Genomic DNA, 25,690 nt, shown 5'->3' with positions numbered 1-25,690 from the left:
CTCTAGTATATTTCTTGTTTAATTGTTGATACCTCAAACTTGTTCTGGTAAACTTAGTTTGATTTTTCACATGATTAATGAGCTTTTTAAAGGGTCACTGTTACCTTTAAAGCTCAGGTATCTGGCTGAAGTGAGGTAAAATTTTGAATTCTGTGATTAGTTGCGTAATAACTAGGTACTTGGAACGCTTTGTGACAATATATATATATATATATATATATATATATATATATATATATATATATATATATATATATATATATATATATATATATATATATATATATATATATATATATATATATATATATATATATATATATATATATTGCCCCTCCCTCACAGATCCAGTCTGAAAAAGGGAGAGGGAAATTATGCAGCAGTTGTTGTAGAGTTCAGAATCCAAAGTATGGTTTTTACATATTGATCTTTTCTCTTATGTGCTTTGCGACAAAATATCTCGTTCGGAGAAAAGTTCACTAAGTAACTAAATGCTGGAAGACGGGTTATGTATTTATTTCATTAAGTAAAACGATGCCATAATAATGACTGAAAAAACTGAAAATCTTTCATACGCTAATTTCTTCACCAATACATCTGACAAGAGAAATGACACCAAAACACTGTCAGAGAAAGCAACGAAACTACTTAAAATCTTTTTTTCTAGTGTTTTGGTGTCATTTCTCTTGTTAGCTACGTTGGTGAAAAAATTAGTATATGAAAGACTTCAAATTTTATCAGTCATTATTATGTCATCTTTTTTCTTAATGAAGTAAATACAATACCCGTTTTCCAGTATTTAGTTACTTGGTGAACTTTTCTCCAAACGAGATATTTTGCCGCAAAACACAAGCGAAAAGATCAATATATAATAACTATACTTTGGATTCTAAACTCTACAACAACTGCTGCATTAGTTGCCCTCTCCCTTTTTGCAAACTAGATCTGCGAGAGATGGGCAACCTCATATTGACAGGAATCACGCACTTCGGAAACTTATGAGACAGCAAACAAGATAGGGACGTCCTGTGGTAACTGTCAGCTGTTTAGCAAGAGAAATAATATCCCAGCTGACAAAGCGCTAAACTTTCTTCTACGAAAAACCTAAATTAGCTTTCTCCCTCGATATCAGAATCCGCTGGTCTCAAAACATTTTTATATTTAATGATTAATAAATGGACATTTGAAGGAAATCCAAGTTATAGGTCAGTATTATAAACGACTAATTTATATACTCCATGCGCATATCATATGAGTCAATGAATCGCTATCATAAATGAATCTACAGTTGTGGTTGTCATTGCGCTTCGGATATATCTAACTTTGTACATGATATATCAAAATATGGTTTTATGAGTCAAACACGACGCTTCTCATACATGTACACGTGTTTAATTAAGAGCCGAAACCAATGCTTTCTCGCTCTTTCTCTTATCGTTTGAGTATTTTTTTTTACTAACTCTGAATATATGTTCTGAATGATATATTTTTGTTGCTATGACTATTAAAGTCTGACCCTTCTAGTTCATCTCCTGACAGGAAGGTTTAAAAAGAGAACAAAAGCTGTGCTAGTGTCATGGACATAAGAATTTAAGCGAAAATAGACATTCAAACCTATCAAAGAATGTAAGTTCCCAATTTTTAATAGAACGCCAATGATCTAAGATTCAGAAAACGAAAGCTCAAATACAAGCATCGTTGATCAGTGCAATATGATATAAATCATGACTCATAAATGATTTTTTCCAGTTCTGAATAGCATTCTATGTTTTTCAAGAGAGAGAAAAAGAAAGAGAATTATTCTTCAGCTATTTCCTCTGTCTGTTCTTTATCTCTCCTTTGTTTGAAATACTCAGAAATAACTACCAGTCTGTATTTAATTAAAAATGACTATCTGAAATGTGCTAAACAACTGGAAGATTCAGCAAACATATATAATAAACTACAGATGTAACATCAAAATTATATACTGATCTATGTAAATGGCTCTTCTACGTATAAAAGATTTACGTTGCAATATTCCCTGCATTTCTTATTTTTATATTTCTCAGACACGTGTATTTCTGTGCTGTCAACATCATAATTTTATATCTTATTCGATACGTCTGGCAACCTTCGTCGACGCACACTCATATGTCTGTTCATACCTTCCTTTCAGAGGGACTGATTGTTTCATTAGCGTGAGAATGGACATCCTACTAAATTAAGGCTTCGCAGCATTTTTATGACCTTTTGCTGTCCACATAATTTTACACTGCACTCCGTCGCAACACGGAGGTGGAAATGCATTCTCGTCCAAATGCTGGGAAATATAAAAGAAAATCTCTTTTTTACGTCGCATAGTTTGTGAGTCAAAAGGCGTTCCCGCTTCCTCATTTTGGTTTATGGACGACATGATACCATAAAAACATGAGCGAGAATGACGTTGCTCGTAGCTGGTATACATACGGTGTGTTAAGGAAAATCGTTTTACTTCCTTATTTACTTTCTCTCTTGTTATTTTTGCCTCTGCCAACGAAGTTGGGAAAGGCTACGAGTTCGGTTCGGTTTGTCTGAATTTTCGTTCGTTTCTTTGTCTGTTTGTCTGGTTATTTATTAGTATATCTACACCAACAGTTAAGTATTGATCCTCGGAAAAACTTTACCAAAAGATGAAGCTCCCAGTTTACATTACGTGAATATACTTAGGGACAAGTGGATATTTCACTTTTGGGGGGGATAGGGCCTTTTTGAGTGGTGTGTTGCTCAATTTTGGTATTGGTTGGCAGTCTCAGAAATTCATATATCCTTAGTGACTGTTATTTGTATCATTGGGCTTCAACAAAACTTTATTTTAGTTAACACTTATAATTGATAGTGATTAGTATTCATCTTTTCATTGCCGGCATTCACTGATAGAGACATTTACGCGCAAAACACTTTCAGTGGGAGCACCTCCTGAATCTCTCTCTCTCTCTCTCTCTCTCTCTCTCTCTCTCTCTCTCTCTCTCTCTCTCTCTCTCGATTTTGTGATTTACTATATTTGGTTGCAATTAAATTTACACGGACAATTTTTTGCTTTTAACGAAAAATATTTTAGTTCGTTTATGACGTAAAATTTCATCTGTGAATTGCTAATTGTTAGAGGATGAATGTAGAGCGGCGTACGTTCACTTGAACATTTTAAATTCACTTGAACATTTTAAATTTTCACTGAAAAAAATAAAAAAATCGTTTATTTTAGATTATGCTTTCAACCAGGACCTTACGCTAAATTTTTCGTTGCCTTCCATTTACCAAGGGATAATGGAATATTTCTTGCAACTGAATAAAACAAAGGTGAAAAATATTTAAATGCAGCAGCGTAAAGTTTAAACCGAAAGTGTCTGGTGAGAGCCTTTTCCCATTGATACGAGTAAATACTAAATTAGTTTATACAAATACTAGTCCTGTTCATTTTATGGCTGAAGTGTTCTTTACATCTTTCCCTATTTCAAAAGGATGAAAAAAATCTTCCCTCTAATTCACACCAAAAGAGAAGAGAAATGGTCTCATCCAGACACCTAATCCTTCACTTCCCTTAAAGTCCTAGATTTAGGTTCATGGTTTTATACAAGAAAAGGTTAGAAAATTAGAGATAGCAATGAAGACATAATGCCCAACTCCGGCTGATGATACACTTTACTGTTGGTCGTCGCCCTTTCTATAATCAGCAACATATCAGACAATTAAATCTCAGAATACGGATCAACCAGAGAATCCATGATACTCTACCCAAGGACGTGTTTCTGGAATGTTTTGGGAATGTCTCGACCTGAATGTTTAACAGTGTTTCAACAGAAGTGCCCCAGTCTATATCCTCTTCTCCGTTTGTTTCGATGGATTGTAAGCAGATTACAACATGATACAATTTTGAATTCCTGTTCTTGTTTAGCGCCCCAGTATACCTCCTTATACCTGTTAAATATAATTCACAGTCCCCGTTTATATTCTTCTTGTTACAGTCGGCAAGGGTAATTTAGCTTTTTTATTCTATCAGCACTTCAAAAAGGATCCCTTTTTAAGTTTGGGAAATGTTTTTCGTTGTAAAACGAATAAATAAAATGGAAAATGTTTCATACTTTTCCTGTCATATCTGACACGCGTAATAACTTTAAAGGTAAAACAAAAACAAAAAATCTGGCCAACTACAACCAAGCATCTCTCACAATTAAATCTTAAAATTCCCACTTATTTTTCCACTTTGTACGTTCATCTCAGTATTTTACTCAAATTTTTCATTTAGTGATATGCTGAGTTTTTATCTTACTTTTTACTTAATCTCTTATAATGAAAATACGGAAAACCTACTGAACTGTGAACTACAGAAGGCTGTCATCCTAAGAAACAGTTACTGTCCTATTCCTACTTCATGCAATACGATGATTTAAAACTCATAAAGTGATACTGTAACTGCAGTCAGCTATTTTTTTTTAAACGGCAACTTACAAATCTCTTACATTTAAGTAATTTCCAACAGGTCGCAAGATGAAAACTTCTTCAATTTTCTGCTAAGATAAAGAGAGTATAGCTTTGACCTAATCCTATTATGAACTGAGGAGACCTCGGCTTCACATTTCCCTAATCATGGAAATGAAAATTAGATTTACCTCCGCGACTAGCGTCCCCCTCAGATGTTCCTCGTCCTCATTCATTTCACTTTGTCTATCCACCATCTCATTCTCCCTTTCTGTCTCTCTCCTCCAAGAACGTCGCCTCTCTCTCCTTTTTTTTTTTTATTTCAGAACACAGTCTCTCTCTCTTACTTATGTCTCTCATTCTCTAACCGAATTTCATTTATCCTCAATCTCTCTCTCTCTTTCTCTCTCTGTCTTAGTGACGACCATTTCTCTCTTTTACGAACCCCATATATCTTTTTCCCTTTCCTTTTCTCATCTGTTTCGTTGGATTTTTATTTCCACCTATACATCATTTGCAATATTCAAGTAAAACCCAAGTAATGAAAATTACCATGAAAATCTCATTTTTGCAACTCGGACAAACGGCACGTTTATTTATTCCTTCATTGGAATATCTGCTGATCTCATTACAACGAGAGGACATAAAGGGTTTTCCCCTCACAAAACAAACGAGGCCAGTTTACATAATGTGCATTTATTTAAGGCAAATCCGTTTCATAAACGGAGTTTTGATAGTTCAAAAAATCTAAACATCGCAGTGGTGTTCCCTCGACATATTACTCTACGTTGTAGGAGATGAATAAAGAAATTCTTTGTGCTATAGAAAAGCTATTTCTTTTTATGAAATTTACAGTGACGGTGTTGCAAGGTTGCAGTGTTATTTGATAGTGAAATGGTGCCCTCCAGTTTACACTAAAGTTTAATTTTATGACGATTTTGCTTTTGGGATGCACAGGATAGAGGCCTTGTTGATTTTTTTTTTTTTTATTGAATGCAGGAGTCAGTATTTCAGTTTCTGTTATTTCTCATACAACGGGAAGTTCTGAATAAGGTTCTTGTACCAGTGGCTTGCACTGGTAGAAGAATATGATTCAGAACCTCCCGTTATAAGAGAAATAACCGAAACTGAAATCCTGACCCGTGCATTCAATAAAAAAAAAAAAGTAACAACACAACAAATATATATATATATATATATATATATATATATATATATATATATATATATATATATATATATATATATATATATATATATATATATATATATATATATATATTACAGAGGCCCAGGAGGACTTTATATATATATATATATATATATATATATATATATATATATATATATATATATATATATATATATATATATATATATATATATATATATATATATTACAGAGGCCCAGAGGACTTTAATATATATATATATATATATATATATATATATATATATATATATAAATATATATATATATATATATATATATATATATATATATATATATATATATATATATATATATATATATATATATATATATATATATAAAGTTGCACACAGATAGATAGATACATAGATAGATATATAGATAGAGAAACAGATAGATAGACAGATATATAATGACTGCATGAACTTAAACTTCTCAGTTTGCAACATGTTTTATTATGGCGGGTGAAACAGGAAATTAAATGAATGAACTCTTCTTGCTAGTCTCGCCTTCAATGTTTATTAGAAAAATTAACCTCAACGACTGAAATAATCAACTACTATTACATATTATCATTCATTTCACTCTTGTATACGTTCAAGAATTTTCCGGAGGCAGATACTCTACTAAAAATACAATTCTAGATTTTTTGCTAGTAGAGTCTAACCACGAAGGATATAAATCTTTTCAGCATTCAAATATAATGTGTGTATATATATATATATATATATATATATATATATATATATATATATATATATATATATATATATATATATATATATATATATATACATATATATATATATATATATATATATATATATATATATATATATATATATATATATATATATGTCTATGTCAAGAAACCTTAGCGATTCCTTCGTAACAATCAGGGTGAATATCTTGTAAACCTGGCAGAATGTATGACTGGCTGATTTTTGAAGGTATGACTTGAAATAGTTTCTTATCAATTTCAACAGAACAACCGGCAAATTGTTTGGATTTGATTCTAGCTAATCTGTTTTTCAAACCTTTTGTGAAAAGAGTCTTTTTTATTCGCAAAGTTAGAGTTCAACGTTTGGCTGTTGTATTTAAATTGTTATAGCGAAAATCAGAAGTATATTTCATAAATTTCATCCAAAAGCAAAAGCGCTTTAATATTCAGTTACTAGAAGTTTTCTTTTTTTTTTCTCTCCAATAAAGTATCCTTTTATGACTTGCAGTTAATTCTTATCATTACTGATAGTACAATGGAAAAGATTCTAAACTCATTTCTTCCTATCATTAGAAATATTTTTTCTTTGTTGCATTTTGGATTGCAAGATTTTTCTTTGGAGAAAATTATCCTCAAATAATACTGAATTGAAAGATTAAAGATTCTCGTAAGATGTATTTATGCATATTCATGCACATACACATCAAAGTGTACTAACACACAAACGAGTGCTAGTTTAACACACAAATGCATAATGTTCTTCAATGTAAAGTTCGTTCATGTGAGAATGCATCGAAAATGTGTCCCAATAACTGCAGGATAAAAGTACTTCATCTCTGCTTCAAGGTAACGTAATTGCCTCCATGAAACTAGACACAGTCTATCAGGGAAAATTTTATTTTACTTAAAAATAAAAAGTTTGGAAATGGAATGGGAAATACTCGGTTGAAACCTTGAACTTCGTAGCAACCATCACTCTCACAGCATAATTAAACCTCACTTCAGCTGTAAAGTAGGGTGTGCATCATTAAAGAGCCGAGAGAGAGAGAAAAAAAACACAAAGAAAATGGATGGCGAAGTGATTCCTTGTCACAAACGAGCAATTTATCCTATAATTCATGCATTTCCTGGGGGAAACGTGTCAGCTATATCACGTAGCAATATGCATGTGATAGACACACTGAATGATTTCAAAGATATTTCATGTTCTTAATATTTCACAATGTACGCTGGAATATGGCTGTGTATGTTTTTAGCTTTCAGTTTTGAGGAGATTTTCGAAACACGCATTGCCGGCGTAGTGAGGTATATAACGCATTTTACAATGCAGATCCTAGTATGACAACTCGGTCATCTGAACAGCATGAAATATAGCAATGTACAGTAGGTGAAAACAGTAGTTAATAATACTAATTAATCACTATATTGAGCAGAGGGTCCAGTAAACATTATCTTTTGTTTTAGTTTCTTTCCATTGTCCTGTCTCGTGTCTGATGCCCAAACATTGAATTTGAAATCACTGATTCGCTTGTTAAGGTATTTAAAACTATGTATTTAGCCTTGCAGCCTGTGGTTATGAAAAGGTGGTACATCAATTTCCCTTTTTATTAACATCCCTTTTTTTTAAATATGTAAAAATTAAACGTCAAGGTAGAAGAAACTTATAATTTAATCTAGTGTCTTTTTTGTGTATATGCGTTTGTTTCATAATATGCAGTTACTTAGATTTTTATAGTGCAAAAACCAATGTGATGAGCTATCAGTTAACTTCCTGTGTCAAAGTTCACTAAGACGAAAAAATGATAGGAAAAGGTATAGCTTAACCTAAAAAAAACTGGATATACTTTCTCCTATAACAGTAGAGAATTTTGATATAGAAAGTAGATGAAAGCAGAGTACGAAATTTGACATCGAAGAAAACTTATCGAACAGTCCAGGAAGTCCTAGAAATATAATGAAATCATCCATTTTCTAGCTCTAAATACTAAAAACTAAAATACGCATCAAGGAAAATAATGTGAAGAAAAATAAAAGGAGAAAAGAGTTAAGTGTACCTTAGTTTTACCAGACCACTGAGCTGATTAACAGCTCTCCTAGGGCTGGCCCGAAGGATTAGACTTATTTTACGTGGCTAAGAACCAACTGGTCACCTAGCAACGGGACCTACAGCTTATTGTGGACTCCGAACCACATTATAGCGAGAAATGAATTTCTATCACCAGAAATAAATTCCTCTAAATTCTTCATTAGCCGGCCGGAGACTCGAACTCGGGCCTAGCGAGTGCCAGCCGACAACTCTACCGACTCTCCCAACGAGGAACTAGTAAAAGGAGAAACTGGGGAGAAACTGACCGAGGCTATCAAAGACTTAATAGGTATATCTAAGAGTTAAGCAGCAAAGCTCCGATTTCTTTAAAAGTCCCTATTAATCTATGTTTAATCTCTAAGCCGTTCCTTAAACATTATTCGTTTGGTTATTAACAGAATACCATTAATTTTAACAATCATAAGCTATTCTCTCTCTCTCTCTCTCTCTCAAATTGCTTCAGTTTTTCCTGCATGCGTAAAAATAAAAGAAAACTAGATGAAAAGTTTCTGAAACAAAAGTATCCAAAAATTAAGATGAAAAGGTGTTAAACGAAAACATGGCTTAAAATAGCATGAAGGGCAACAGGCTTTTACTGATCCTCGTAGCAGATGCTACTCCGAAGACTCAGGCTACAAAGTTTCATGAATTGTAAACGAAAGCAATGCTGCATGTAAAAAGAGCAAATTAATAAACACTGCCATGGAATGTGCGAAATGAAAAGTCAAGATAAAATCAGATTTTAACAAAACGCAAAGGAACCTGATAACCCTACTGTAATAAGTAATGAAATATCATAATTGAACTTGATTAAATTAGTAAACCTCTAGGAATGTGCATAATGATATATATATATATATATATATATATATATATATATATATATATATATATATATATATATATATATATATATATATATAATATATGTATGTGTATATATATCTGTATATATAAATATATATATATATATATATAATATGGATGTATGTGTATATATATATATATATATATATATATATATATATATATATATATATATATATATATATTATGTATATATACACACACACATATATATATATATATATATATATATATATATATATATATATATATAATTTATATATATATACTGAGCTTCTGGTAAAAGAGAAAAATTTTTCTCTTTAGACTTAATGCAGCGGAGACGTTGCAAATTTAATCATTTAGAAGAAACGAACTGTGAAATAATGTTCAGTTCGGGATAAATTAAATGATTATACGATTATCTGTTAATAACGTCTAGCACGGACGTGAATACAAATATAATTAAAATGTAATCACAAGTGAAATCTTTTGAGCAAATTGTAGGTGAAAATGCAAATGATAATATTCTCTACGCCATTTTCCTTACACGATTTATCACAACCATTTTGATATTCAAATATTATTAAAATGAGACCTGAAAGCAAATCTGAGTTTTTAGAATCGTCCCGAAGATTCAGTTTCCTAAAACCAAAAGTCGAGGAAGTGAAACTCGTGTTCTCTTTGATTATGAATGACAGTTGGACGTATTAATACTCCAGACATCACTGGGTCCCTAATTCACTAAGGCATCTCGTAATTGCCTCTGTTGTGCTAATTACCATCTGAATTATGGCTTCATACTGCATTCACTGACGCTGGATACACGAGTCTGAGCGATACGTTAAATATAAAAGTATTTTTTCTCACATACTTATAGATGTTTTATTACTGATTTTCCATCATGTTTCAATGATTCTGCTTATGACCCTCCTTGACTGTTAAATAAGTCTAAACTATATCGTTTCCTCTGTGACACAGTGGCTTTTTAAAGACAATCATCAATAAGGCAAGAATGTATTACTGTGAGGGAGTAAATGTTCGCTTTGCGAGGTATTCAAATGACAATAGAACACAATTTTATGCAAAGGCGGCGACTCTAATATATAATGTATCTTAAAATATACAATAAATGAGTCTTGCGTTGTTATTTATAGCAAGAAATTGCAGGCTAAATCGGGATATGTTTAAAAAATAACATTCATTTATCCATTTATAAATTAACTCTGCTCCCTCTTGGGCAAGCGTTAATACTGAGCCTTATTTCAATTGCTAGCCTTTCATAAGATAATTGCTGGGTAATGAGAGTTTGCAATAATTAATAACCTTCCATGATTTTGCCAGCAAAACACTGTCGTTTGGATTTGTCATAGGGATCTATTATTATCTTGCATATACAGTAGATATTGAAGCAATATCACGAAAAATAAACACACGACGAAAGCGCATGATTGGATTCATGGCTTCATACATTTCAGCGAAGGACAACAGAAAATGAAAGAAAAAGTTAAAGAAAACCAATCGCATGCTATTATGAGATATATCTGTTAATATATTGTTATCTTTAAAGGTCTGGCAAATACGTGACACTGACAGACGAAACTGGAAATCATGTAAATAACGCATGGCACATCAACTAAAATACTACCATACATCGTTAGCCTAAAAAGCTTAATATAATCTTTTTCGACGTTCAGATTATTTCCTGTACAAAAGGGGTGATGATGCAATAACTGCATCTCGAATTTCTCTCCACAGAAAGAAGACAAAATTAAGAATTATATTTGGTTTACCAGATACATACTTGAAAGCAACGTTTAAGTAGTCGTTCCCAATCAGCAAGTGGCCAAGTGTCTCATTCCAGGGCTTCACATCAATCATTTCTCTGAAGAAGATGGATTTTGGAGACTGCAGTTTTCATGGAAACCATCTTGATTTTTTGTTTCCTGGAAACAAATTACTGTAATCAGTATTTCTGTGAAATGAGGGGATCTTTTTCTCCCATTCCATAGGGATTTTCAGTACACAAGAAAAAGGTCTGTCAGTGCATGAACCTTAATGCGCTGTTCTAAGAATGCTATATATACATTTTACAAACACACACACACACACACATACACACACACACACATATATATATATATATATATATATATATATATATATATATATATATATATATATATATATACATTGATACAAATGTCGTTTAATATCCAGTTCCATTCCCCTTCGGAGACATTCCTGAAGTAGCGTGAGTTGGATGTTGAACGACATTTGTATCTTAATGTTTGTATATAAAATGTCACGGTGATGCGATAAAATTTCATATATACACACACACACACACACACACACACACACACACACACATATATATATATATATATATATATATATATATATATATATATATATATATATGTGTGTGTGTGTGTGTGTGTGTGTGTGTGTGCGTGTGCGTGTGTGTGTGTATTACTTGTGACTGAAAGCGGTGCTACTTCTATCTTGGATTGCGTCTTTCCTTCTGCAAACAACTCTCATTTAATTTCAAAACATACTCTTCATAAATTTGTAGTAATGATAACCATGAAAATCTCTTAAACCCCCAATTTCCTCAGAAAAGAAATACTTGAAGTCCTATCCGCACACCTGGACTTTAAATGCCTCATGATCTCAAGAGTGACTGTACATAGGGGAACTAAATGGCAATCTTACTCTTCATACAGTGGTTGTCTTAATTCCTCTAGGGAAGGAAACGGCTTCTTCATTTAATTCTGTTGAGATTCATGCTCTGATAAGCGTGTCCAAAGATATATTGAGTTTACTGTTTGGATAGATGGATGGATGCAAACTCTATGAACGTAGATGCTGACGTTCTATTCAATGAGCTTTCGGCATTGTCAAGGCCCTCCGGCGTCTATATGGTTTATGTACGACTCTCATTTTATTCGCGCAACAAAACAGAGACTCATAAAAGTAAAAACTTTGAAGTCTTTTTTATAAAGTCTTGTTTTTGTCTCCAATAAAAGTATTACTAGTGAAAAATTCAAATTAATTACCAAACAACAACTTATTTCAATATTGCTTGGATAAAGGAAAACTGGGAGAAAATATGCAATTCGTTTTCATAAGATTTTTCGTTTTTTAAGGAGACGCAGACCATAACCAACTTGCGTATGGTGATGCCTTCTCATTTCCATTGCTAGTGTTATGAATGTCAAGTTATACATAAATAAAGATAAATATCATATTGTGAATAACTTAGAATACAGTTCAAAAAAATTTTGTTATCTCTTCACATTTTATTAATTTGCCTTTAGTACAATCGTGGGTACCAATTAAAGCCTCCCTTGGCAAACATTACGAGCAATATATTTTCTATACGCGACAAAATTTCCACGTAAATTACACACTCAGCGATTCCAGAATCACTTACTCTCATTCGCTCGTTACCAATCTGACGGTTTGTGCAGTAGACCGCGTGATGGGTTTCCCCGACTCAGAAGCAAAATTTTCCTCCTGTTTGGTTAGGGAAATCACTGTTTCAAACCCCTTACTTGGTTGTGCCACTTTTTCTTTTACATTTTTTTGTATCTAAACCAGAAGAAGAAATAAAATAGAACAACCAGAAGAAGAAATAAAATAGAACATGTTTTCTTTGCCAGACCGCGCCGTCTTTTTTCTTTTATTTTCGCATATCGTTTTTAAAGTTGCTTATATACTTTTTTTTTTTGGTACTTACGATATTTCTACCTCCGTCCTTAATTTTGATGTAACACGAATATTTTGATTTTCTGACATCTCTAGTTTCTGTTGTCTACGTGTATGCATACTGATCTGTTTTCTATTCTTTATTATACTTCATCATACATAAATTTTGGTTTGGGTACTTCAAAATATAATTACCTAGTCCTAGTCGATCAAATATATGGTTACATTGTACCTTTAGTTTGTTTCCGACTTCGACAAATAATAAATGCCATTCACAAAAACGTAAAATTTATATAGGTAATGAAATCCCTGTAGTAATTTCATATTGTCAGCAAGTGTTGAATGTAATTTAATATAAGTTTCCTGTGCAGTGACTCAACTTTATTTGGTTCACAGTGATTGCTGTAAATAAGAGAGACGCAGTGATCTGACTTACATCGTAAGTAGTTAGAACATTAGCAATGTAATCGATGACTTCATTCTAATAGACACGACGAGAAATGTCCAAGTCACGAATCTACGGCTTCTGTTAAAACACCCGAGTCCCAAAATGAACAGGCGAGCTGCTCTCCGCTTCAGGGCCAATTCACTGAATGCTGCATCGCTCTAAGATATACTTAACTTCCAGCAAGGCAGGGAGGGAAAGCTGTTCTCTTGACCAGGCACTGATGGACGTTCCCACTAATCCGGGAAACAGGACGACTCATCGACTCGGAATGAACAGGGGACCTTGCAAAACCGAGGATGAGAGAGAGAGAGAGAGAGAGAGAGAGAGAGAGAGAGAGAGAGAGAGAGAGAGCTCCAGAGAACCAGCATGCTTACCGACAAAATGCCAGCTAAATTCGAGAAGACATATTCAGTCAAACAAAAACGTCACTAACCCATTTACGTTAGCAATAATGATCTGTTCCTAGTTAGCATTGCTTAAGAATGTATGGACTATAAGAAATCATGATCTACAGGTTAGGCTACTGAGTAAAGAGCATCCGGTGAAATATGATTTATATGAGTAAGTTAAATATATATTATAATGAGATTTTACCGGAAAAAATGAATGTACACAAAAAATTTATAATTATCCTTCAAGTCTAATTTTCCGGGAAAATAATTTAAAACTTTGTGAAATAATTATTATCCAGTCTCATCCCAAAGTATTATTATAAACACAACACATATATATATATATATATATATATATATAATATTGATGCGTTTAACACTTTGGGATGAGACTGGATAATAACACACATTTTAAATTATACAGGTAAACACACACACACATATTATTCCGGAAAATATTATATATATATATATATATATATATATATATATATATATATATATATTGTTGCGTTTAACACTTTGGGATGAGACTGATAATAATTATTTCAGAAACCTAATTTTAAATTATATTCCAGGTAAATTGATTCCAAGCCGGGACGGTGGAATTATAATTAAAAATTCCCCTTCGGTAACATATATGAAAATTATTACTTCCGAGGTAAGTGAAAATTAAAGGACGTTTTATTATTATATATATATATATATATATATATATATATATATATATATATATATATATATATATATATATATATATATATATATATGTGTGTGTGTGTGTGTGTGTGTGTGTGTGTGTGTGTGTATAATCTATTCATATAAATCATATTTCATATATATATACATACATATATATATATATATATATATATATATATATATATATATATATATATATATATATATATATATATATATATATATATATATATATATATATATATATATTTTGTGTGTTTGTATAAGTGTATATAAATTTATCAAGTATCCTTATACAATTACTGCGGGTAACTTGTAAATAATGAACATAGGTATAGATCATTTTCATGCTACGTGGTGCCATGAGACTGAACCATCAGCTGAGGAACAAGGACCTTGGGGCGATTGTTTTCAGTAATAATTTTAATTTTGTAAAGGGGTTGAATATTATTAATTTCTTCAGCCGGTGAATAAGTTACGTTGCCTAAGAATAAATAATGCTAATATCACAGAGAGAGAGAGAGAGAGAGAGAGAGAGAGAGAGAGAGAGAGAGAGAGAGAGAGAGAGAGAGAGAGAGATCCCATACTTTAAAAACAAGTCCATCTTCCATTAGAAATCACTGTGTAATGGAGGAAATTTGAACGAAAGGCATCACACAAATTCAGTACACCATCCCCTCAAGAATAAGCGCCCTGAGTTTATGTCAAATTTTTCGACAACTTGTTAGAATGTTAATTACACCCGATTCCAAAACCTAATTAGCAACTTTGGCAATTATAAAGTTGATCTGTATTACAGTTGGAATTACTCCTGGCATTTTACTTATGTCTGATGATACAATTACTATTGAGTCATTGATGAGAAATACTTGCATTGAGTCACTGAACAGAAATACTGGTATTAATTTATATAATTTTAATTTCCCATTACCATATTCTATATCGAGATTTACAAAACAAAACTTAAATGATTCTTAAGTTTCTTTTATGTCATTTTTATCCTTCCTTTTTCGTATATCGTGAGGACTTTGTTGTTAACAGCAGTTCAATGAGTTAGTGGAAAATAATAATAATCAGATGGTATTCGAAGTACATTAAAATGAATTTAATAGAAATGCATTTTCTTTAACATCCGGAGACTGAAAGCACTCTCTATTCTCCTCTGAATTAAAGAACGTTACTTCCCCAAGTGTTTTGTTATAAATAAAGTCTGATTTTTTAAAAATGATTTTTGTTTTATTATACCTACTAATATTTCCGCAAAATTAAAGTTATTTTGAACAAGGCTCAGAGGACCATTATGATTACCCACATCAGTAATAATGTTGTCTATAACGTGTTTTAATTCACTAATTACAGAAAAGAAAGCACGCAAATATAAGCACCTTATTCATTAAAAACAAATATGTAATCTCTCTCTCTCTCTCTCTCTCTCTCTCTCTCTCTCTCTCTCTCTCTCTCTCTCTCTCTCAGCCAGGTTATTCGACCTATCGTCATAGAGTTTCATCGCCATTAAATTAATTCATTCAAGCAAATGCCAACGTACATTATAATTACGTAAAACTTATACAGAATCAAAAATTTATAAGTTTATATCACATAAATTAAAAATGAGTCAAAAAGGAGGCCTCGCATGCCACTCCAACTTTCAGCATCGCTGCACCGAGAACCCTTCCATTATGCTACAAAACGAAGGTACCAAGTTGCCCAAGGATTGTTCGATCAATAATTGAGAAGTAACTCCTCGAACCATAAACTAGGGGCCCCTCAATATGCTTCTTCAGATAAGGAGAACAGCGCAAAGGAACATACCTTACAGACTTTAAATTACGTTTTGATATTTTGATAAGTTATTCGTAAGTTAGAAAAATATGCCATCTGTGATGCTATTAAAGTTAATGGGTGAATTTATGAAGTTTTTTCAATCACTGTAATGATGTTAATTTTCATCAAACATGGCTATACTTTGGAAGAATTTGAATGAAATATATTTTACCAATTTAATAATACAAATCTTACTTCTTAACTGTATTCATTTCAGTTATACGTAAATTCATTGTTTTTTTTTATTTTGCATATATTACTTTCGAACTCCTCTATACAATATTTTTTTTGTTTAAGTTACTTTATATCATATCACTTTCTTTGGCCCTTTTATTTCTGTTAGATTTTGCCCGTCTCTCTGCGTATATCTACGTATACTTTGTTGTTGTGTTTGTTAGCATTTACGAATGCTGCACTGAGTAAAATATGTAATGTTGCAAGCGATATTCGCAGACTTCAAATTAAGTGTATCCCTCTAAGACACCACCAATTAAAATATATCTTCATTGCCTCTCAGCTTCATAAGATCATCAATAACCCAAAATCAAAGGTCCCCTTTTTATGGTCGTTGTGTAATTTTGTTGGCTCAGCACTTCATGTCATTCACTGTTTCCTGAAATTCCTTGCCTTTCTTTTTTACTTGGGAGTCTATTATATAATATATATATATATATATATATATATATATATATATATATATATATATATATATATATATATATAGATAGATAGATAGATAGATAGATAGATAGATATAAATATATACTCTTTTAATTAACTGACCTGATATAGGCAGCCACTCCTCTCTAAATCGTTTATGATACATAAAATAGGTGAAATGAATCATTTAATAGATTTCAAATGGTAATATCATGTTTCAAATGATAGCTTGACTTTAAATTAATTTTTACATATTCTGAAAAAATTAGTTAATATTTCACCTCCGGTTTTTTTTATGTTCTGTTTTTTTTTTTTTTTTTATTAGCAAGAGCTGCTGGAGGCTATGGAACACTGATTAATTCATATCACATATGAGGAAAAAAGGGATTGTGCCAAGGGCATGTCCAAACCATCTCTACTTCCCCTTCTTTAATATCTCACCTGAATATAAAGCTTATATAATTTCCCTTGCGGTATCACTTGAATCTTAACGTTTTGCACAGTCCCTGGGATAATAGCGTCAGCTGCGCTCCTGTGGGCGTCGGAAGAGTTGGAAGACCCAGACCTATTTGGAGGAGAGTTTTAAGAAAGAAAGCTGGAAACGATTGTAGATCTGTCGAAGATAGAGCATTTGAAAGGCAATGTGGCGGATTGGAAATAAGCAATGAATAATTTCATTTTCATTGTATTCTTCCATACTTTTCAGTTTGTACAAATGCCAGCTGAAAAAATATATATATATATATATATATATATATATATATATATATATATATATATATATATATATATATATATATATATATATATGACAAGACAGTACCACAATATATTAATATCTCATCATATCTAAAAATGGCATCTACGCATATACCTGGCACTTGGCACTAAGAAAAAATGCTTAAACTTACATTTTTACATTACAGAGGTTGAAAGCCATAGAGACAATTATTAACCCTAAAAGGGAATCGTGGGTGGCTGAGCGACTGAGTTATCAAAGGGACATTTAGGTCAACAACAGAACAATAAATGGAGCAAGCTGAAAATATTGCAAGGGGAGAATATTCCATTGGATGACAGAATGAGTAATTCCCAAAACCATTTTTGACAATGTTATTGAAAAAAGAAGGTGACCACAATCGAAACTGACACACACACACACACACACACAGCACACACACACACAGGAATTACATATATATATATTATATATATATATATCATATAATAATATCCAATATATATATATGTATTGTTATTTGTTTAATTTGTCTGCTTTGTTGTTTGTTTCCATTTGTGGCGTCAGTCTCCCATAGTTTCGTTCATATTCATTATAACCCTTAACTTTGTGGGTATCCAACTTGTTTTGAGTATTCTGTCACACTACACTCAGCTCGCTACTGTTGACGAGACTTTGAATAAATATAGAAACAAGATTCTAAATTAACATCTTTCCCTGTGTGTATCAACCAATGAATATAACTCTTTAAAGTCTGCTTTATTGGAGATGATGGTATGCATCCGACCCTGGCATCATTGAAGCTATTTGTAACTAACTGTTTAGTCGGCTAGTTAAAATAAAACTGGATTATAATTTACCAATGAGAGTCTTTGCCCTGGAGCAGCCACTAATGCGGTGTAGTGTTAAAGGCAATATATAGGCTTCAAAGTATTACCGTAATCAGTACCGAGTACAACGGCTAATCAGGAATATAAAAGAAGCTTGAATGCTATAGGCACCAATAATAAATACTTAAAATGAAATAAACAGACTATAGAGCGATGGTTCCCAAATCTTCGTTAAAAAATTCCTCTAAATCTAAAAGAGCATGCCAGGGAACTACCTAGGAGGATGTGGGAGGGGGCCCCTTTCTGACAAAAATATCATGTTTTTATCAGCGAGAAACTTAATCTGGGTGTTTTATTCAGCAGGTACAGGAAATCCCTTTCACTGAAATTCACTTTTTTCTTCTTTGTTCCAAAAGCACTTGGTTTACTTCTAAAATATTGACGATGTTAAGCTGGGGAATTTCTGTTTATTGAAATGTTTTCCCTTTCTTGAGTATATTTGAGTGGTGATATCTTTTCCACTAATTCCTCTTATAAAGCAATATCACTCGGTAAATTTTCCCATTAAGCCTGCCCATTATCTAATGCTTATCTTCCGTATTGAGAGTATCGCACAAAAAAAAAATTAACAATAAATGAAACTAAAGTTAGGCTTACACCTTTTAGAAAATGTAAGATATATTTAGGATTGACTTTGCAGTTTTAAAAAGCAAAATAATCGGTGAAATTTCAGTGAAATATATGACAATATTAAATTTACTTGTAAATTCTTCATGAAATTTGAAAAAGAGGAAATATTTTCCGAGAGCAAGGTACATAATAGAGAATTCAGTATCATTATTCACATTAATTAAACAGAAATTGAACGATTATTCCACACATTTTTTCAGACTGCCAATCATTTTAGAATTCAAAATTACCAGAAAAATTTAAATTACATACTAGGTCCTGGATCACACACTTTTCTGAGTGCCAATAAACCGTTTTTTATATATATATATTCTCATCATGGAAAAAATTATGCTATCATTTTTGTACCTTCCCGTAAAAAAAAAAAAAAAAAAAAGAAGAGGGCAGGGTTCTTCAAAACAAAATGTACATGTGTTCAGCCACTTCGAACACAAATCATCTCTTTGACTATTGCAGTTAAGATATAAGTACTGACTGTTATTTCTCACTCAAATGAAATATAATCTGATTAGCTAAAATGAAAAGTAAATATTCATTTTACATAAGTTAAAATTTTCTTCCGTCCCAGCTTTATCATATTACTCGAAAAAAAAACGTTTTCACAAAATAGAAAGAATGACACGAACATCACAGTACTTGAAGATTCCAACAAGAATAAAGATTTTGGTTGAGAATTTTTTGAAAGAAAGTTTGAAAAAGATAACAAATCCAGTGAGAGAGCTGACTTTAAATAATAAAAGAAGACTCGAAACATTGAAATTTTAATTTTGTATTTCTGTCAGAGATTTCAGAAATATCTTATGATTATGGTCTCTCTCTCTCTCTCTCTCTCTCTCTCTCTCTCTCTCTCTCTCTCTCTCTCTCTCTCTTCATTCTACATCGTAATGGTATAAAGCGAATACCCTGCTATGATTGATATCATGTTTTTAGGTAAATTCCACGAATTTCACAGTTTACAGTATTTACCTAAAAACGTGCGATTATTAATGTACATGAAGTTTATAAATAAGTGCCTTATGATTTACAAAATCAAAAAAGCACTAATTTATCTTACATCTCGAAACTGTAAGAAAATAATAAATTTACCCAAATTTCCGTAAAAACATTTACAGAACTTTTCTCAAACTTTCGTTTATTGAGCGCCGATGTAGCTAACAATATCTTTTTCAGACTCAGGTTCAAATACTAACATTCCATTTGCTTTAATCAAAATGGACGAAAAACTCATAATTTCATTATAATGCGTTAATTACAACAAAACTCTAACCACTTTTAACGGTTTGATCCTTGGAAAAAATTAATAACGAAAATAGTTACTAAAATGCATCCGCCGATATCAAGAGGTGGGTGTTGCCTTGAGAAATTACAGCCTGACAAGACAAGATGATTGTGTGACAACCGCATGATCTTGAAAATACTTATTGCAAGACTCTGTATGTTCTTAAAAGGGTAAAATTACTTGAATTGTATACCTTTCGTTAATCATTTCAGATATGGTGGTTTACCCACAAATGTTCATCTATATAGGTTAAACATTTTGTTAAATGTCAAGATTTTGGCCCTAAGCCTAGGCATGTTAGTGTTTTTTACTTAATGGAACTGCGTTAAACAAACTTTTTTTTAAATTTGATTATACAACAAAATCAGTCTTGAGCAGTTCTTACAAGATAACTTTCTTAGTTAAAAGAACCATGTTATGCATAGACCTTTACCCTAATACTATAAACTGTTTAAATAATAACTGCCTTTTCAATTTTATTTCAGCAAATGGAAAAATTGCAGCTGTAAATTCACAAAACTATTTATGTTTATGAACTTAGAAGAAAAAAATCTAATATTACACAGCAATGTTCGAAATTGAATGTACTTTCCGTCCGAATTTTTGAAGAGAGCTGCACAGTATACTATCACAGGGAATTACAATATTACAGGTTTTCCAGGTGATATATCAAATTAATAAAATCATAAAATAATATGACAGTTCCATCTTGGACGATATGTTTTTTTTTTTTTTTTTTTTTTAAGAATGGAGGTTGTTAAAAGCTCTCAGCGTATGACTAAGTGAGAGGTTTGAAAGGCTCATTGTGAGAGGAACTCATTGTGTAAAATGGATGTGCAGTTTTAAGAGTCTCAAAGGAAGTAAGCAGAGCCGAGCCTGGGTGAGTAAATACACTGGAGGCAACAGCCTGGATAATTCACATGACACAACTAGAAGCAAGAGGAGGAAAAAAGGGGGAAAAGGAAAAGATTGCAGCACTGGAAAATGTAGCCAAGAAATGCTTGCTGGTCTGTATTCCTTAATTCTTTACTTTTCTTCACCTTTCCTGCGAAGAGCACATTAAATATTTAGCAAATCTTCTCCGTGGTACACTAAAAGGAGTATTTTAGTAAAACATTTCCTGATGAACTCCAGATGGGAACATTTTGGGAAAACAAGTCTTTTCATTACAGCAACGTGAAAGCATTTTTTGTTTTGTTATATATTTATAAGTATCAAAAATGCAGATAATGTTGCAATAAACAAATACATCCATATTCCAGTTTCATTCAAGATAATATTCTTGTGGTTCCATTAATATAAGAAAGCATTTATTTTCATTCCAAAAAGTAGCACGTACATCCATGTCATCAAATATTCAGTTGAATTTTTCGAATTACGTTTTTATTTATAATTCACCGTTTTCCGCTCTTAAATATCGTATGAGAAATAACTGACCGTAGGAGCATGATAATTTTTTCTGGAAAATATATGGATTTTTTTTTATAAAAGAGAACTTTGGAAATGAAATCAATTTATAAAAGAAATTCACAAGTTCACTATATATACTGCTGCTTCTTTTCCAAAATATAAAGAGAGTACGTCTAGTTTATAGATGAAAGAGAAAAAATACCATGACTTGTACAAACACAGGAGTTTAGATTTTCTTATGATCTCTCTTTCTTAACAGTTACAAAGGAGCCGATTTTGGGTATCCGAATGTGATGTCCATTTTAATGAATATCTGTTCATCTTTTGGAAAATCAGATCAAGCTAACGCATCCTGGGCCGGTCAGTTAAACAACAACCTTGTTTTTGGCAATTCATAATGATTTGAAGTAATATTATTTTTTCTAAGGTCGCGATTCATGACGTTGTAGGACAAAATCTGAAAAATACATGTCCAAAAGTAAGAAAAAACACTAGATAGAAAAGAAAAATTAAGAATAGTGATATTCAGTGCATGCTCTTTGGGGTTAGTGACTGGTGAAATCTAATAGAAAAAAAAAAAAGCTAATCATAAATGGCTAAGCGACATAAGGTTTGGGAATGAAACATACTGAAAACGAAACTACGATCAAATATCAGTCCTGTACAATCAGTACTGTTATACGGATGGTATGGCAATTTGCTGTTATTATCAAATATGCATCATAAATGTCCAGTGATGAAGACGTAAAGATATTTTAGACTCAGGGTACATTTGGGAAGATTCTGAAAATCGTCTTGATTACACCGGAAGGCAAGGAGGCGAGGTAACTGAATAGAAACCTGTTTATGAGATATGAGGAAAAGATAGTCAGGGAGAGAGAGATCCAAATGAGTGGACAGGGCGCAAATAAAAATAAATGCAGTGTCAAGTAGAGATTTTTCAGTCAAATTTATGTTTTCTGTTTTTTTTTTGTGTGTGTGATCTTTTGTCACTAGTTTTGTTAATTTTACAGAAACCTGATGATGCATGTGTGGCCGATAAATGTATCACTCGAACATTACTGTATCGTGAATACCTCATTCCGCTAGGTTTGAAAATGAAATGGAGTCCTATAGTTGAAATCGGTATAATTTTCTTAAGTTCAATAATATAACAATGAGGATACTACTTACTATAAATTTAGACGTACATACATATTCGAAAATAGTCTTGTTTAACTTGTCTATTCATGCCCAAACAAGTTAGTTTAATTTTACATAGCTTGTAACTTGAACTAAAGTTTATAGAGTCTAAGATGTTGACTTCACTTGAAAAAATAAAAAGTACAAAAGATTATTGACCGTATTTCAGTAAAACGTAGGTAGTACGGATGATAACAGAAGACTTTTAAATAGATCAGAATTTTCTGTTTCCGCATGTTTCTCCGTCTTCCAGCAGCGTGCAATATGTAAACGCATTACCTGGCATTGTGTGTAATTTCATCTAGTTAATTAGACCACAAGAGGTTTATATTCAAATTAAAGTCTATTTTTCTAAATCCAAGATTTGATAGTTGAGTTTTTAAATACAAGTCTTTTAACATAATTTGTTGGAGAAAAGCTTCTTTGTCTTAATGAAAACCTGCTGTATTTATGATAATTATAATGAGGAACATAGGTAAAGAAGGTTGTCTTTGGTGGTTCTTGAGTGGTGATTGGCATAAGAATTGTTTTTTTTTTTTAAAAACGCAATTTGAAACCCATGCCAATAGGCACAGAATTTTCCTATATACAAAAAATGCAATTTTAGACATAGACCAAGTGACAAGAGATAAAACTGAAACGTGTTGCAAAGCAAAAAGTAAGGAAACAAGAAAATATTTTTTGGATTCTGTCATGTGCATCTTTAGCAAAACCAATTATTTTTCTTGCAAAACATTTTGTTCGCGAACTGAAGAGAACCCAGGTTACAATGGATTTTCTTAGCTCTATAGGAAAAAGTCATCACATTCAGCTGTCCAGTTTTGGTCTTGATCAGAATTTGCTTATTTTGACAAATTTCGGCATGAAGTTGCCAAAATATGGCAGAAATGGTCAAAAATTGCCAAAATTCAGCAGAGACTTGCAGATTAAAATTCAGTTATACTGCTGGGTAATGAACAGAAAGACTGACAGCGAATTTACATGGCTTGAAGAGAGATGTCATCATCATTTGTTCTTGTCGTTTTCTTGAACGTCTAATGAATATGCATGTAAAGCCTGTGTATATACACACTTTTGCACATGAATGTGTATCGACATTTCTAGCACAATAAAGCTGGAAGAAGTAAAACAAAAAAAAGCAGTTATGAAACGAAGAACTATTACGTAGAGAACAAGGCTTTAAATCCAAATAACTTATCTGCTGTAATCGGCCCTAAGAAAAAAAAAATAAGTAAAGGTAAATGATGCATTCTCTGAGCAAGCGTATGTAAAGCAATTCAATATATTTACATTCTTTGAGTTAAGACCGGCATCTTTCATTCATGGAAAAGCACTATATTAAATAGAAAATGCTTGACTCGTAAGCCCAACTGTTCATGAGGAGTTGGATAAACAATTTTATATTATCACAATAATACCGAGTTGATAGTTACATATATATTTAATGTAATGTAAACAAAGTCTAACTCATTTTGATAATGTTTTGCTTTCCTTTCATAAGAAGGAAGAACAATATTTACTCAGCACTGGGTTTGTTTACACAGCAGCAATTTCATGTTGCAATTTGGGTTGCATTTTATTTTCTATTTATTCCTTAAACGTGACTGAAGTAGAATTTCATATGTTGAGGGAAAAGATTGATGAATTAAGAGACAAATAAGCACAGTAACTTAATTTTTTCGTATTATATTGTAAATATATGGTTATTCTAAGACAAGAATGTACATGAACGTTTGATTATGAATAAAATAGAAGCTTCCATTTTCCGGAACGAAAGAGATACCAATTCAATTTTAAAAGACAAATATTTAAGCATTTCACAAAGAATGTATTAAAGATTGAAAGCATTGTATCGTAGATAAATGTATGTACTTAAAGATTTGCTGTAATGTATTGTGAATCATTTAGCAAATAAAAACTTTAAGAAAAAAAATTAACTTAACTAATGTTTAGCTGTATATTTTACCCATAGTAAAGAATAAGAACAGATGACTTTTATTTGTGCATTAGCTCCGTTTAGCTCACCTTCTTGTTTATTGCCTTTCTTTATCATAATATACTATAAGTCCTTGCGTTTCAGCAACTCTAAATCAGAAGCAATCACATTATTTTATTATTTTAAAGTGTTCATTTCATTCACACAAACATATATATATATATATATAAACATATATATATATATATATATATATATATATATATATATATATATATATATATATATATATATATATATATATATATATATATATATATATATATATATATATATATATATATATATATATATATATATATATATATATATATATATATATATATATATATATATATATATATGTGTGTGTGTGTGTGTGTGTGTGTGTGTGTGCAATGGACAATAGCAGAGCAAAAGAAGAGATGAATCACAGATAAGTTGAGCAAGTAAGTGCCAATGGTGGCCAGTTTGGTATGTATGAAAGGAATCCTGAGTAGGTTTTGTTTTATTTATTTTTTTTTTTTTGCATCCATCCATCC

The 25,690-nt window shown here is 31.7% G+C and overlaps 1 protein-coding gene across 3 annotated transcripts in view; it reads right to left on the bottom strand.

Moving 5' to 3' along the window:
- Positions 1-25,690, bottom strand: part of LOC136829368 (uncharacterized) — a 489,602-nt gene that overhangs the window by 64,105 nt on the left and 399,807 nt on the right. For all 3 annotated transcript variants that reach the window (XR_010850369.1, XM_067087816.1, XM_067087817.1), the window contains one exon: positions 11,108-11,249. Coding sequence is in view for 2 of the 3 variants with exons in the window: in XM_067087816.1 (XP_066943917.1) it covers positions 11,108-11,184 (77 nt within the window). In the remaining variant the exon portion in view is untranslated. The remainder of the gene's footprint in view (positions 1-11,107; positions 11,250-25,690) is intronic.

Source organism: Macrobrachium rosenbergii, chromosome 44 (genome assembly GCF_040412425.1).
Source record: "Macrobrachium rosenbergii isolate ZJJX-2024 chromosome 44, ASM4041242v1, whole genome shotgun sequence".
NCBI classification, from domain to species: Eukaryota; Metazoa; Arthropoda; class Malacostraca; order Decapoda; family Palaemonidae; genus Macrobrachium; species Macrobrachium rosenbergii.
The sequence above is the reverse complement of the archived record's forward strand: the minus strand, read 5'-3'. Positions and strand labels throughout refer to the sequence as shown.